At 34.9% G+C, this 15,522-nt stretch overlaps 2 protein-coding genes across 3 annotated transcripts; one reads left to right on the top strand and one right to left on the bottom strand.

Annotated features, from left to right (window-relative positions):
• The first annotated feature begins 210 nt into the window (after nt 1-210).
• Nucleotides 211-1,076, top strand: LOC104877594 (uncharacterized). Its single transcript, XM_010646170.3, has 2 exons — nt 211-609; nt 705-1,076. Exons 1-2 carry the CDS (start codon nt 350-352, stop codon nt 838-840), a joined length of 396 nt encoding a protein of 131 aa, XP_010644472.1. The 5' UTR covers nt 211-349; the 3' UTR covers nt 841-1,076.
• Nucleotides 1,017-14,694, bottom strand: LOC100265786 (uncharacterized). 2 transcript variants are annotated; one of them, XM_002277859.5, is made up of 14 exons: nt 14,426-14,694; nt 14,183-14,253; nt 12,041-12,241; nt 11,604-11,701; nt 10,972-11,159; nt 10,666-10,847; nt 6,475-6,819; nt 6,314-6,378; nt 4,883-4,931; nt 4,591-4,747; nt 3,731-3,815; nt 3,566-3,635; nt 2,427-2,567; nt 1,017-1,477 (listed from the first exon to the last, which is right to left on the bottom strand). In XM_002277859.5, exons 1-14 carry the CDS (start codon nt 14,532-14,534, stop codon nt 1,154-1,156), a joined length of 2,085 nt encoding a protein of 694 aa, XP_002277895.2. In that variant the 5' UTR covers nt 14,535-14,694; the 3' UTR covers nt 1,017-1,153. The 2 variants fall into 2 exon arrangements, with proteins under 2 accessions (XP_002277895.2, XP_019072951.1); XM_019217406.2 differs by having other exon boundaries at nt 14,189-14,253.
• Between the last annotated feature and the right edge of the window lie 828 nt (nt 14,695-15,522).

Below are 15,522 nucleotides of genomic sequence, written 5' to 3'. Positions count from 1 at the left end.
GGTTTTTTTAATGACCAGTGGGATTTTGAAAAGAGTAGTGCCCCTCGTGAGGGGGAAGAGAAGAGTCCCACGGTGCAAGTTGGGTACAGTGGACACCAGCAGCTCATCATTTTAGAATAAGGCGCGTGTCACCACTCACTCTAGAAGCACGTTAGGGTGTCAATTCATGTCATTTCCCTCTGCCCAAACACATCCTACGCTCTCAAACGTTATCCTATCCGCCACATACACATGGATGGAAGATCAAATATGTATGCTGTAGCCTGTACCCACCAAAAAAAATTATCAGAAATTGAGAAGAAGAAATTAAAGAACGCAGCCCTCCTTCGAACTGCTAATATAATTCAGAATGAGATGCATCTACTGTCAATCTCTACACCTTCCATCACTCCCACACCTCAAATACAAACACCAACTCAGAACACCTAGACAGCTTTGGCTCTCCAGCTTCCAACCCACCAATCTTATACGGAGCCAACACGTTTCTCGGCCATTTCCTTTTGCAACCAGGCCTATTACCACGGTGTCTCTCGCTCTTGGTTTCAATTCCGGTCTTGGTTTCGATTCTCCAGCCAACACCGGTGACTTGTCGGTCTTGATCCAGACCAGGTTAGCTCTTAAACACTTCTAACTAGTAAGTAGAAAATTTTATCAAATGCCCAACAGATTTCACGCTAAACATTTATGCTTTTCGACAATTACAGTGCGCTACTTTTCTTTGCGTACTGGCTGGCAAACTTTGTCGTGCCAGATATAATCTCCAGGCATCTCGGATTGGATAAGAGAGGCGAATCCGAGGAGCCTGATGGCAATAATCCCTTTGATGACGAGAAGAGGTAAGGCTAATAGCTAATAGCTAATAGCTAGTAGCTAGTAGCCCCACCATGCAGAGAGATGCCATTGTTTTGGTGATATGATTTTGGTCATGATTTGCCCATTTTTCTCTACAATATGTAAAGCAGACATACTTGACTACTGATTTCTGCAGCAACTTGAGATCAATGTTGTAGACAGTAGACACCGAAAGCTTTTTATATTTCTTCATTCCTTTGGAAATCAAACAAGAAAATTATTACAATTTTTTTTGCTAATGGAAATCTCATTAGCTGGTTGTTTCAAAATATATTACAATTATCAACAAAATCATGTATGTTCATACAATCGTCCAATCGTTTTCTTCTAGAGGAGGTTTGTCAGCAGTAATTGTGCTGTCAGGTTTAGGAGGCTTCTTCGAAAATAAAGATGACCTGCCATCAAACATATTAGAGAATGGTTGCCGGATAGGGTTCTCTTCAGAGACATTTTGGTCTTTTGATGCTGGTTTTCTTGCTGGTCTATCTTTACCACCAAAGATCTGAGCAAGCCTCCTAAACCTACGCTTTGGTTCATCTGCATTGGCAGCCGCCTCTTCTGGTTGCTTCATGATCTTTAATATTTCCTCTGGATGGAGCAGCATCATCTCCACGGTTTCATACACCTATATCAGGAATTATTTCATAATTTTAGTGGCTAAGTCATCACAATCATAGCAATGTTTTCAAGAACATGTCTTCAAAATAAAACAAACCCAATAGCATTTGAAGGCTAGCCTAGCTGCTTCTGTTGAGTTTTGCCTCATGTTGTCAATATCACTCACAACACCCCAAATCAAGAGAGTTTGTGCTGCAGATTGCAATTACTTCAAAACAGCTTTTAATCCATTTGGTGTTGTTTTTAAAAAACACTTCGAATATAAAAAAAAAACGTTTTTGTACAAAAATCAAACATTTTAAAAATTTTAGAAAACACTTGTAAAAAGTTAAGAAATTACTTGTAGTACTTACTGAAGAAGCACTTGATAAACGATCCTCCTAAAAACACTTCTAGAGAAAATACTTAAACAAAAAACACTTTAAATAGAAATGCACCCAAACACACTCTTAATATGAGTACAAAGTTAATTGTCTGTCTAGGTGATCTCAAAGAGTACCCCTGGAAGGGTGTCTCCCCAACCATGGACTTAAGAGATTGACAATTAATAATGAAGCAAGGACACTATTTTCTTTGAAAATAAGATCATTCCCATTCTCTTTAGGTAGATTGAACCTTCAAATGCTATGGAAAAACAAAATAACAATTTCATTCTCATGGGACGTTTGAAACTAACCCATTTGCTCCATTGGACTATCAAAAATGTGATGACTTCTGATACTTGGAGCTTTAATGGATAGGCATCATATTTGATAAGGCTTTCATTCTAGGCATGTCAGGGAAGCATGGATAAAATTGACAGTATAAATGAAAGAAAACAAAAACCATTTGGTGTGTATATTGTCGTCAAGTATGTGCTAATGTTTTTCTGGGTCCAGGAGCTATGTATCAGAGACCAGCATAAAGCAATTCCCAACCAAATAAATTGATAGAATCAAGTCACTTCTATAACCTACCTGGCAAAGATCATCAATTTTGTCAATCCAGGTGCCTCTTTGACAAGTAGCAATAGTGTAGTCTTTGCACTCATGAAAAAGCTTTGACAAATTACTATTTGTGGAGAGTGTGGCCTCGGCAATTACAAATCCCAAACCAAGCTGAAAATCTCAGAATATAAGACACCATTAGCAACGTAAGAAAGTGGTTCTCAAGTTCAGAATTTGCTGCTGAAGCACAAGCTACCAACATTCTGTCAAGTTTCAGAAGATGGGAATAATATCAATGATTCTATCCAATGGCTATAGAAAATTGCAGCATCATAAATCAGCTCAAAATAGTCCAGGCTGCCTAAGCAATTTCATGGAAGAATGACTTATATGGGCACCAAACTTCTAAAATCTAAGGTCTTTCCCTTTAACGGGGGAAAGATTATAGTTGAAACTTAAGTGTTTAAAACATGGTCCCTACGGATTTCCCCAAATGGCAGATGTAACTAATATTTTTAGCAATAACTTACAGTGGAAAAATTGCTAGGTCATAAAAACTGTCTAGAAACTTGATAAATGTGCAAGTAGAAATAGCAAAGACGCATCTACCCAAAAAATGAAAAAAGAAATTAGCTAGGATAATACCAGGTCGAATGGGCACAAACAAAGCAACAGGTTTATACTTAATTTGGCAAATTTCACTAAAAATATTAAATAAATAAATAAATAACTTTGGAATATTTAAGCACAAGGCAGCACAAGTACTTCACACTCCTGGGTTTTCTAAATAAAAAGTTGCATTTTTTCAGAGGAAACTTGGAATATCTATACTTCATTTTTTTCAATAATTTAAGAGTTGCTAGTGTACATTATTGAAGAATTTAAGAGTTGCTACTGCAGATGGTTGAAGATAATTAAGCCTTAAGGCTTCACGGAATCATGGTTCATGACATATCACTTCACTCTCAAAGTCGCATGAAACACATACACACATTAAAACCCAATATGATTTAGTGTTTCCACAAGATTATAGTTAATGATAATTCTTGGCTTTTAGATATTGATTCACAAGTAACGTACCATAGTAAATTATCCTTATGTTATCAGCATAAAACGTAGTGAGAGTGAATTAAGACAGTAAATTTAGTAAGATTGGCTGAAGAACTTACTAAAGAAACAAACAGTTGTTTAAAAAGCTCAGAAGGTGGGATGTCGTCTAGGAAATGTAGAATACCTTCCCTGCAGAAACAATGCAACATAATTCTAGTCAGACGGCTCTGTTACTTTGGAAAAAATTTAAAACAGTAACATCAATAGTACATCTTCCAACTCACACGGCCAAATCCTCATCAAAGAGGGGTGCTTGTTTAACAGCTGGCAATGGTTTGGCTGTCTTCCACAGTTCACACCACAAATTACCTGAATATCAATGAGTAGTCATTTTATCAGAGCAATCTGTTAATGTGATTCCAGATAAGTTCAGCAAGTCTACTTATAGAGGCCTCTAAGCATAACATATAACCATTTTATTATAAAAAAAAGGGTCATCAATATATATGGAATTTAGGAGGTGTTTGCTAAACACTCCTCACATGATGCACCAACACGAAAAATTAGGGCCGCCAAGAAATCAACTCAAACCAACAACATTGCCATAACATCAATAGAGACAAATTAGCATTAGTATTGGCCACCAAAAAAATGTGCATGAGCTTCAGATAGATTCTGTTAGAATTTCTCCAAAAATGTTATCTCATATGCCATCAGCAACCAAAGAACCGGAAGACTTTGTTTTTATCATTTTTTTCCCATTCAATAATTTTTTTTCTAGAAAATACTGCATATCTGCAGTTTATCTGCTAATTTTTATTATCCCAATAAGCAAAATTTTTAATCTGTGATTTGAATAGCCAAACTGTGCACACCTGGAACACTGAAAGAGTGCCAACCACCTAGCCACACAATCATCCAGCCTTAAAAGACTGTTGTACCAGAATTTGGGAACACTAAGTACCTAGGTGGAATGAAAACCAAAAGTAAAATACTATGTACATGGCCTGGAGAAAGAGCACTAGCAGTTTAAGATATTAACAATCATTTCTTATAAATTTGTAAATAGAAGTGTTATATTGATATTTTTAATTCTCCTCCCACCGACTTACAGCATTGACTGAAATATAGTACAGTAATATACCTTCCTTGCGCATTCTACTACTGAGTTGACCTCTTGCAGACAATGAATCACCTCCATCAAAGGTGTCTTTAAACTCATCACTAGGCTCAGTATCAGTCCAATCAGGCGGTGAATGCCATCTCACAAAATCTTCTAAAATAGATCCAGGATTTGCAGCCTAAGACATGATAATTAATAGAAGTCAGTCAGATTGATCCTTGCGCATGTTTTTTTCTTCATATATCAAGGCAAAAAATCAGCATCTAGAGGATCAAGAAATATGAATAATATTTTCTTCACAGTAAAACTTCACCTTGAAAGCCTGCATGTCTGAAAGTAGTTGAGAACATCCAGCACCAACACTGAGCATAGGGGAAAAAATGAGACAAATTGTCAAAGAATGCCTAGATTAAAGGAACAACAAAAAGAATATTTATCTTTAGTAGAGGAAACACTTGCTTCTTCTAATTTTAGAAGGGAAGAGTATTATGGAGAAATGAAAAGAAATATCACAACCCCTTATAATCTTATATACATGTTTATCAATAAATACAAACATATGATCATGAATACATGAAAGGATAATTCTCTGATATGCCACATTCATTTTATGATTATACTGTTGCACATGTTTAGTTACAACAGATTGAAAAATTCATTAAAATTAAAAACAAAATTAACAAAAAACATTAGTGACTCTAGACCATAGGTTAACTTAGAACACAATAATCAGCACCAGAAATAACTCAGAAAGAAAACAAACTAGATATAGACAGATAATTAAAGGGAACCAAAGAAAGTGGGGAAGTTTTTCGTTATCATCCTTGCATCAGAAAAATAATCTACCATACAAACCCATTTCAGGGAACAAAGTTCCTGTTTGCTGGTTTTGAAATGAAGGACATAGGATCTGAGGTCTTTCCAAATGAAAAATCATTGTTCCCATTTGTGTTAGATGTCATGAACTTGCAGAAAGCCACTCAGCTGATAAAAACCATAAAACCTACTCCATTCTCTGTTTCTGATACTTCAACCCATTTTACAATCCCTACTTCATTCTCTCAAACTAACTGATAAGTAACCTAAATCTTATGATTTACCAATCCTTTTAACCGCATATGATAATCAGTATATCAACTGTCATAGTGTCATCCACTAAACTGCACCACACTGAGTTTTGGCCATAACTTGCCCACAGAATCCAAGGCTCATCAGAATCCGGATAAGCTGTTTCCAAGATCGCCAACACCATCAAGACATTATTCCATAATCTCACTGTCGACCTTCTCTAACCATTGCACTTAGCATGTTGACACACACTCATGTTCCCTTCTGAATCCCAGCTAACAGCAATTTTGAGAGACAGTGAACCCTTTACTCAAGATTACCATCTTTTACTGAAGAACTACAGTGATAGGTAGTTCAAATACTTTTATAAGCAATAGGATGGTTAAATACTCGATGCTTCTTTGCAAATATTTGGTACATCATTGATTGTAACCGATTGTTAACCAAGAGCACATTTCAAAAGTCCTCAAATTCAGAAGTAATATTCATATTCCAATAGGGCCATTTAGAACATGTTGAAACACCCAAAAGAACATAAATTTAAAAGTATTTTCTAGAAACTACATGGTTAAAGGTCGAAGAAGGATTCTTTGGGCCAAAAAAATACAAAGACATAAATGGCGATGGATCTGAAAATAGATGACCAGGTTAACCAGCATTTACTTAATACACTAACCTCCCTGTTCGTAGAACAAACTCCTCTGTTTCTTTTATAAGATCTTCTGTAAGCAAAGGTCCTTCCTACAATTGTACAGATGCACATAGATCAAAACTGGGTAACAGGAGGCAATTTTCTAGAAAAGGAAATTGCTGTTTAGCATGATGTATTAACCAAACCTGGGTAACAGGGACATAGATTGGTTCACCAGTTTCCAACATCATTAAATTGTCAGATGGGCGACCAGCTCCCAATCGAAGGACAAGTTCCCCAGTGCTAATTCTAGCATATAAAATAGATTTTTCATCAACCAGACCTTTGGAAACAAAAGGCTCTTCGATGTTTGAACCAGCTTCTCTTATTACAGAGTCTAATGATTCAGTGGCAATAACATGGCGCCTTTTCCTGGAAATACAACAATTAATAACCTGCAACTGCTGATATAAAAGACAACAATTTAGATCTGGAATCTCATCCAGGGGGATGCCAGGTACATATTGCTCCTCAGACCAAAGTTTTCTCAGCTGCAAGTGTGAAAAGGTTCAAAATGCTTTGTCAGCAGAAGATTAATGATAAAGTAGGATTTATGCATCTTATATAAAAATGTGTCAAATTGATAAGTTTGAAATATACTTCATATTAAAAGAAAATGCAGACTAGGAAATATCACATGCAGGAGAACATGCACTGGTTGAGATGGGTTAAAGAGATCATCAAGGAATTCTCCACAGGGAAATATAAAAATAAAATGCAAAGGCTTTTAACCTTACCAGCATAAACTAAAGTTGTCGGTCAGGACAACTTTTTCAAGCAAGGTATGAATCTTCAGAAACATGATGGCCATAAAATTTAAGGACATTTTTTTATTTAATCTTCATTATGGATGTACAAATTCACAATATCATACAAAGGCAACCACAAAAGACACTAATAGTTGAATTACTTAAGGCCCCAATTGAACAATAAGATAGTTCAAAGGAGATGACCAATAGGACCAAGCCTACAAATTCTTTATTCATACAAGAAACTTTATATTGTATGTAAAGGAAAAGAATTGGTTCTTTGTTTGTGAATGCTATATACCTTATTTGGTCAAGGCATTAGCTTTGTTAAACAGGCCCTTCTAGGAAGACAGATCCTGTGATATGGGTAAGAATAAGAAAATCTTTGGAAAATGGTTATTAAAGTAAGATTTGGCAAATTCTACCTGGTTAGTGCATTCAAAATGAACTCATTGCATGGTTATGGAGTTGGGAACAAGCATTTTGATGATTTACCATCACTTTGGAACAAAGTCCACTTTAAATTGGGTCATAGGAATCATATTCCTCCAGCAACAAGGTCTACAATATCAATATCCAGACCTCTTCATAATTGCAATGAAGAGAGAAGCTACCATTACAGAGCATATCTAGAACATCAAGATTGGCAATGCATGTTACAGCTTTCAGAAGTAGCATTAAGGAAGGAGAGCATGATACTATGACTAACTAACTGAAAAGATTCTTTGAACAATGGATATATTCTGTAAGGTCATTCTTTGAATATTTGAGAGGCTATGAGACACTCTGCTCCCTTGTAAAGAGACCAGGATGTTCACAGTTTTTTTTTTTTTTTCTTTTGATAGGTAAATGAAGATTGTATTAAAGGAAAAAGAAAGTATACACAATGTATACAAAGCAACCAAAGGCCCAAAAAAGTGCGAAGACAAACCAGCAACTGTGCTTTACAAAGAGCCGAACCAGTCCACAAAGTCTACTAACAACAAACAACCATTCTCAATATACATTCTAACCCAATCCCAAAAAAGATACAAAAAAGAACTTTTCACTGTTTGATCCAAGCTTTCACAATTATCAAAAGCCCTCCTATTTCTCTCTCTCATTATCAAAAAACAGGCACAATGGAGCAACCTTTTAAGCCTTTTTTCTCTTCTTTTTTTCCCCAACAAAGGAGTTGCGTCAACTCAAGAGCAACCTTCTTACTAAAAAGTGCATCACCCACTGTATACCAAATAAAGCAAAAATCAAATGCCACAAAATACATGCTTTCATACAATGAAGGAGAATATGATCACCACCCGTCTCTTCTTCTTCTAAGCTGATTTTGACTCAAAATCCTAACACAAGTTGCTTCCTAAGCAAAGAAACTAGCTCTTATAGGAACCCAAGAATTCCAAATTGTACCGTAAAGGAACAACTCCGCACTCCTACTTGCTAGGGAGGAGTAAAATGACTTAACTAAAAAGTTGTTGCCCTTTATCTCCAACCACACCATAATATCATCAGTGCCCAAACAAATGGAGTGATCAAACAACCTCCCAAAAAAAACATCTACCTCCTCCAACTCCCATTCATACAGTTGTCTAACAAACCTAGAGCCCCCGCTACCACCATCTTAGACATCAAGCAACCAAGCATCTTTTAAAGAGACTGTAGAATAAAGATCCAAAAATGAATTCCTAAAAGTCGTGTCCCCACACAACTTGTCCTTCTAGAACTTTACTCTGTTCCCAAAACCGACTTTAAAGTTCATTTTATCTTTGAACGCTTCCCAATCATTTTTTATCGCTTTCTATCCCCCCACTCTATACCCTTCTCTCACTTCTTTAGTGCACTACCCCCTTTCTTCTAACCTGTACTTACCTACAATTTTCCATTTCCAAAAATGATTCATTTCACTCACAAATCTCCAAGACCATTTTCCTAAAAGAGCCTTGTTAAAGGTGGAAAAGTTTCTGAAGCCCAAGCCTTCTTTCTATTTTTCCAAACAAAACAATAGACCAATTCACCAGATATGACTTATTGACTAAAGCCCCCCCTTTAAAACAAAAGTCTCTTTGAATCTTTTTTAATCTAACAGCTACCTCTTAGGGTTGACGAAAAGGGACATGCAATCAATCAATAAGCCGGATAAGGTACTTTCTATCAATGTCTGACATCTACTTTTTGAGAGATGTTGTCTCTTCTACAAAGCAAGCCTTTTCTAGAAACATTCTTCAACCCCTTCCCAAACCCTAGAGGACCTGTAAGGGGCTCCCAAAGGGAGACCTAAATAGGTGGTTGGGAGAGCACCCACCTTGCAACCTAAAACCTCAGCATGCTCCTCCATATTTGAGACATCCCCAACTACAATCAACTCATTTTTCTCCATATTAATCTTTAGCCTTGAAATTGCCTCAAACCATATGAAGACCCAACGCAGGTACACTCTAACTTCTCCTTACTAGCATCACAAAGAATGAGGATATCGTCTACAAATAACAAATAGGAGACCTCCACCCCCACATCATATCTTCCTCTGACTAAGAAGTCATCAATAAAACCCTATTCATTTGCCCTAATAAGAATACGGGAAAGAGTCTCCATCGCCTAGGTGAACAAACAAGGAAACAAAGGATTTCTTTGTCTCAAACCCTTGGAGCTTTGAAAGAAGCTTGAAGGGGATCCATTTACCAAGATAGAAAAACATATTATAGAGATACACCATATGATCCACTTAACCACTTGGAGCCTACCCCCATTTTTTCCAAACTACTGGGACAAAACTCCAATTTACATGGTCATAAGTCTTTTCAATGTCAAACTTGCAAATGATTCCTCTCAAGTTGTCTTTAAGTCACAAATCAATGGCTTCACTTGCTATCAAAACAACATCCAAAATTTGTCCCCCTGCCATTTCTTTTGTGCTCAATCTTGGATAACATTGTAATGGTTTACCAGTTAATTTCTAGAAATTGAGCCACTCCAAACCTGCACCTATGATGTCAGTATCAGTCAATAATTATTAGCTTTATTATTTCTTTTTTTTCCTAACTTACTTGATCAAGGTTAATTTGTAAATTTTAGGGTACAATTGATAATTTAACTTTCATCTTTGATTGGGAACCATTGCAGTCAAAAGGTTTATTGATGTGGAAGCCACTACATGGCCCATCCCTGGTACATATGGAAAGAACAAAATCATCTTCTTCTCAGGGTAGGGAAGAATTGTCAGTGTTCAGGATTCTCATTTCTGCTCTCTTGTTACTATTTTGGCGTTTAATTTTAGAGGCACTTGGGGGCAAATAAAAGTTCCTGTCATATTTATCCCTGTTATCACTGTTATGATGTATCAATTTTATACCCAATGGAATACATAATATTCTTTATTAGAAAAGACAACTTTGAATTTCATGAAACACAGAATTACATGTTCTTACGAGAAGTTATTCATAAAAATAAGCCAGGTGACTTGAATTGTTAAAAAAAATTCAATTAAAATAAAATGTAGAACCAGCAACAAGAAATGCGAATAATTGAATTTTTTGTCTTTTGCTTTCAGCAAGTCATGCTAGTTCAAGTAATTTGGATTCAATAAAATCAACTTACTTCAGCGACAACCCCACACCAAAATATTGCCATTTTTCGCAGAGTCTTGAAGTTTCCAATGACTTCAGAAAGCTTAACGACCAAGCTTTCAGGAGGAGCAGCATGAATTTCTCTAGGCAAAGACATTTTGGTAGCAAGTGTCTCCGCATCAGAGCCAAACTTCCTTCTGAGAAAATCTCCCTCTGCGAATATCTTGCAGATATTACAATGGAAGTGAAAGATCACCAAGGGATAAAGCAAAAACTAAATATGGAAAATTCATCCTAGGGGAAAATCCTTTGATCAGTTCAGCAAATATGCATCTACCTGCATCAAGCAGCAAATGGATCAAAGAGAGAACTTTCTCATTATCACCAAACTCAGATGTAGGCTTTTCCTCACGAAGCACTAATGACTTCACTGCAGAAAGACTCAAGCCTGCTCTCTCTCTGACTGGTGAAGAATCTCTGGATGACACCATAAGATCTTTCATTGACTTAAACTTCTTCCCGGTCCTGAAAAAAGGGTTCCCAAAAAAGGAGAAAAAAGATTGGCAAAGAAAGGTTATATAAACAGCATCACATCCATGGTGCAAAATTTTTGGGATCAATATTACTTTACATAAAAAAGCAACTCTGTTGTGATCAGTAACTCAAATATATTATGAAAAGAAATACAAGAAGATTATGACAGGATCAAAAGCAAGAGCATGAAAGATGGTAATCACAAATGAATCTAAAAATCACCTGGATATGTTATTAATGAGTCAAAGAATGGGAAAAAGACTATAAGAATAATTTTGACCAAGCATTTGAAACTTTTATACAGAACACAAAAACAAGTACTACACCCTTCATCTATGAGTGTAGCATGTCCATTATGAAGTTTGACAAATTCTATCCAATTTATAAGCAAAGCAGCTAAGGAAAAACGGTTGCCAAATGGCAATAAGAACTTACTCAACGGCTACAGCTAATTGTTTAATGACAGATGATGGAGGAATGTTATTCACGTCAATGGCATTAGAAACTTCTGCAAATGAAAACACATCCGAACCCTGAAAGAAACAAGTCCCATCCATCAGAAATTTTTATGTTCTTTTGAGCTAAAATCCAGAAAAGGTCAAGAAACATTTTAACTGATCCACAAATAATAACCGCTCTAACTGTTGATCATAGATAATGACTAAGAACATTGTAGATTAGTTTATCTACCTCGCATAAAAGTTAATCACGATTGCTAGGAATTAAATTCAGATTAACTTTAAGTTAACCATGTGATATTGTTGATATTCAATACATTATGTAAAATTTGTTGGAACCCACAGTTGAATTACTAATTTCAACAAAATTATATGATTACATATGCATCACATCTCATGTACAATGTTTCTAACCTTTGCTTCAGAAGTACTTTTTGGGCTCTTTGGGTACAAATTTTCATCAAAAATATGAAAGGACATTGTTGAATTATCAGATTTCTCAGTGTTGTCAACACCTTTCTTCCCTATTCTGATATTCTTCAATCTGTCATGCCAATCTTGCTTAGTCACTTTTTGTGGAGATCTCCACCTTGTATGCTTCCGTTCATGATTGGTCTGAGGAAAAAAAAAATCAGAGAACAAGTATATGATGCTTGCCTTGTGATTTCAAATGAATCTATGTTTCATCCCAAGGTATATACATTGGATGCAATAACAATTTGCACACTATAACCACCTAGAAATCATCAACAATGAATTCAAGGTCTGACAATTCGTACAATTTGCACACTGTATACAAATCAAACCTTAATGTTCTGTCTGGTTACTGAGAAAACTAGAAATATTCCACATAATTAATGCAACACATTATAATGACAAATTAAGGTATTAAACAATAAAATTTTAAATTTCTCTCATGCGCTGCTAGGTTGGTGACAAAATAAGAAAAAGAATATTTAAATTTGACACAAACTGTTTTTTGCTTAATCAGAAGAACCTTGAATTCCTTATACTAGACAAAGATTGAAAGTTCCCTTATCCACTGTTCGGTTGTTGAGGAAACGTGGTAAAAGTGAAGAACAGCTGAAAAAATGGACAAGAAAAAGATTAAAATTCAAAACAAAGTAGTATTTGCTTCATCAGAAGAAACTTGCATTCTCCAATGCTCTGCCAGGTTGCTGCCAAGAAGTACAAAAAGCAAACAATTTCAAAGAAAATGGAGAAAAAAGAATTGAAACAAAGTAATTTCTGCTTAATCAAAAGGAACTTGCACTTCTTCATACTTGTGATATCTCACATAGGATAAGAAAAAAAATTCCTATAGCTATATATGTATGAACTTCTCTTGACCTTGTAAATGCGTTTTAAAGCCATTAAGGCCTTTTTGGATTCAAAACGGACAATATCTATACAATTGGATGAGAGTCGTTACAAATGGTATTAGAGTTGATCTCAGACCTTGATGTGGGTCTCTATATGATCAGCCCCTTAGAGGTGTTTGTCTATTTAACCCCGCAATCTCGTGGGACATAACGAGGATGTTGTGTCTGCATTGAGGTTAGGGGGTTGATTGTGATATCCCTCATCAAATAAGGGAAAAGTTCTTAGAGTTATATATGTACACATTTTAAAGCCATGAGAGCCCCTTTGGGCCAGAGTGGATAATTTCTAAACGGTTAGGTGTAGGTCATTACAATACTAAAGTGAAAAAATATTCTCATAACATCAGTTTAGTCCTTGAAAAATACAAAAACCAGAAAGCTGATGACTATGGACAAAAAAAGTTAGAATTTGAGTTTAAAAAAACAGTGCTTAATCAGAAGAACCTTGCATTCCCATATCTTAGACAAAGATTAAAATTCCCTCAACCTCATGGTTGCCGAAACAATGACAGAGAAGAACATAATTTTTAAGGAGGACTAAAAGACAAAATCTGAACCAAGTAATGAGTGCTTAACCAGTAGATCATTGTATTCCCCGTATTAGACAAAGATTAAAAATTCTCTTATCTCCTGAGGTTGTTGAGAAAATGCAAGCAAAGAATTGTTAAGAAAATGGGAAAAAAAAAATTAGAAAATTGAACTAAGTAATATGTGCGTAATCAGAAGAGCTTTATATTCCTGTCTGTTAGACAAAAAGAATCAAAATTATCTTTATCCCCTGTGGTTGCTGAGAAAATGCAAGAAATGCAAAGAATTCTTAAAAATGGAAAAAGTTAAAATTCGAACAGGTGATATGCGCTTAGTCATGAGGCCGTTGTATTCCTCTCTATTAGACAAATATTCAAAATTCTTTTATCCTTCGCCTCGTTGCTAAAAAAACCCCACAAAAAGCAAAGAAACCAACACTTCGAATTCGGATTCCCATCACGTGGGACCCAAAAACCAACGACGCCGCCGAATTAACGCAACCTTTTCAATTTTCTTGAAAACAAACCAAAAACGACACAAAAGGAAAAACTCAACTTTTTCCCTCCGTTTCTCGCCAAACAAACAAGATCTTCCAACTTCGAGAAAGAAAAAATACATGTGAAAAAAATAAGAAAAACTTATCCACCTTTACCTCGGCATTCTTCTTCGACAATTCCGGTTCGGATATTTTTGAATTCGACGATTGCTTATCAGAATCTACCAAATTGAAACGAATAGAACCGTTCAATTTCCGATTCGACAAAAATAAAATAAAATAAAGTAAAAAAAAAAGTAAAATAAAAAATAAAAAACAAAAAAAAATGAAGAAAAAAAAACGGAAAATTGAGTGCAATGAATAAATCAGAATTATGGAACAAAAAATGCGAACCTCGATCGCTTTTTAAATCGGATTTGATGTCTGTGATGACTCGCTCCGCTTTCGCTGCCGCAGAATGGAGGGCCGTCCTCGCTTTGGAGACAAAGGAGGGCGCCTCCATTTTGTGCGCCGGGAGTGCGTAGGTTAATGGGAGGGGCGCCACAGACCAAGGGACGGAAATGGAGGCATATTTGGAGGGAGAGAGAGAGAAGGGAAGATGATCTTGGAGAGCTCCGTGTAATTTTTTCTTTTGTTCAATTTTAGACTTAGCTCCCAATAAGAAATTGATATTAAAAATCCTTGAAATAGTATAGTGTTTACGCCATATTGTATTTATTAAAAATAAAAATATTTAATATTTTTATTGTGGAAATGTATATATTTTACAAATAGTTTTAAATCGTTTTTAAAAAAATATATAATTAAAAGTTGAAATCTGAAAATTATTGTAAAAATATATTTTTATTTTTACAAAAAAAAATAAAAATACGTTTAAAAATAATTTTAGAAAACGTTTCTAGTATTTTTAACACTTGAATAATATAAATTTTTAAGTATTAAAAATATTAAAAACGCTTCCTAAAATTATTATCAAATGAGATTTAAGTTTTTCAACTTTTTCCTAGGATAGTAAATGGGACAAGTTCCATGGGTCGCTTATATCCCAACCTCATTGTTTTAGATAATTTTGATATTCACCTCATTAAAAAATGTAAATGGAATGGGATGGGTTTAACATTTTTTTTTTAATATTTTAATTATATTAAAATAAATATATTTTATAAATAACTAAAATATTGTAATTTTGAATAATTTATTTTATTAGATATTATTATTATTATTATTATTATTATATATTAAAAAAGGAAAATAAAAATTAAATTAAGTTAATTTTATATATAATTTGTGTGAGGTAGGATGACACGAAGCAATACTCGAATTCATCCTAATTTAAAAAAAAAAAAGTCTCAAATTCACCCATAATTCATTTATTTAAATTTTAAATTCATTTCATTATGAACGGGGCTACCTAAAAAACATGTCTTATTATCATTTCTATTATTTTTTCAAAGGTAGATTTTTAAAAAAATAAATAAAATTTTAAAATT

Source organism: Vitis vinifera, chromosome 19 (genome assembly GCF_030704535.1).
Source record: "Vitis vinifera cultivar Pinot Noir 40024 chromosome 19, ASM3070453v1".
NCBI lineage: Eukaryota > Viridiplantae > Streptophyta > Magnoliopsida > Vitales > Vitaceae > Vitis > Vitis vinifera.
Note: the sequence above shows the minus strand (reverse complement) of the source record. Positions and strands in the feature narration are given on the sequence as shown.

Bases quoted from the DNA above. Each gene is read 5' to 3' on its own strand.
- LOC100265786 (XM_002277859.5), bottom strand. From the start codon at position 14,534: ATGGAGGCGCCCTCCTTTGTCTCCAAAGCGAGGACGGCCCTCCATTCT. The intron at 11,702-12,040 runs GTTAGAAACATT...TGTTTCTTTCAG, and splicing joins AAAGTACTTCTGAAGCAAAG to GGTTCGGATGTGTTTTCATT. The intron at 3,636-3,730 runs GTGAGTTGGAAG...TTGTTTCTGCAG, and splicing joins TTTGATGAGGATTTGGCCGT to GGAAGGTATTCTACATTTCC.
- LOC104877594 (XM_010646170.3), top strand. From the start codon at position 350: ATGAGATGCATCTACTGTCAATCTCTACACCTTCCATCACTCCCACAC. The intron at 610-704 runs GTTAGCTCTTAA...CGACAATTACAG, and splicing joins TCGGTCTTGATCCAGACCAG to TGCGCTACTTTTCTTTGCGT.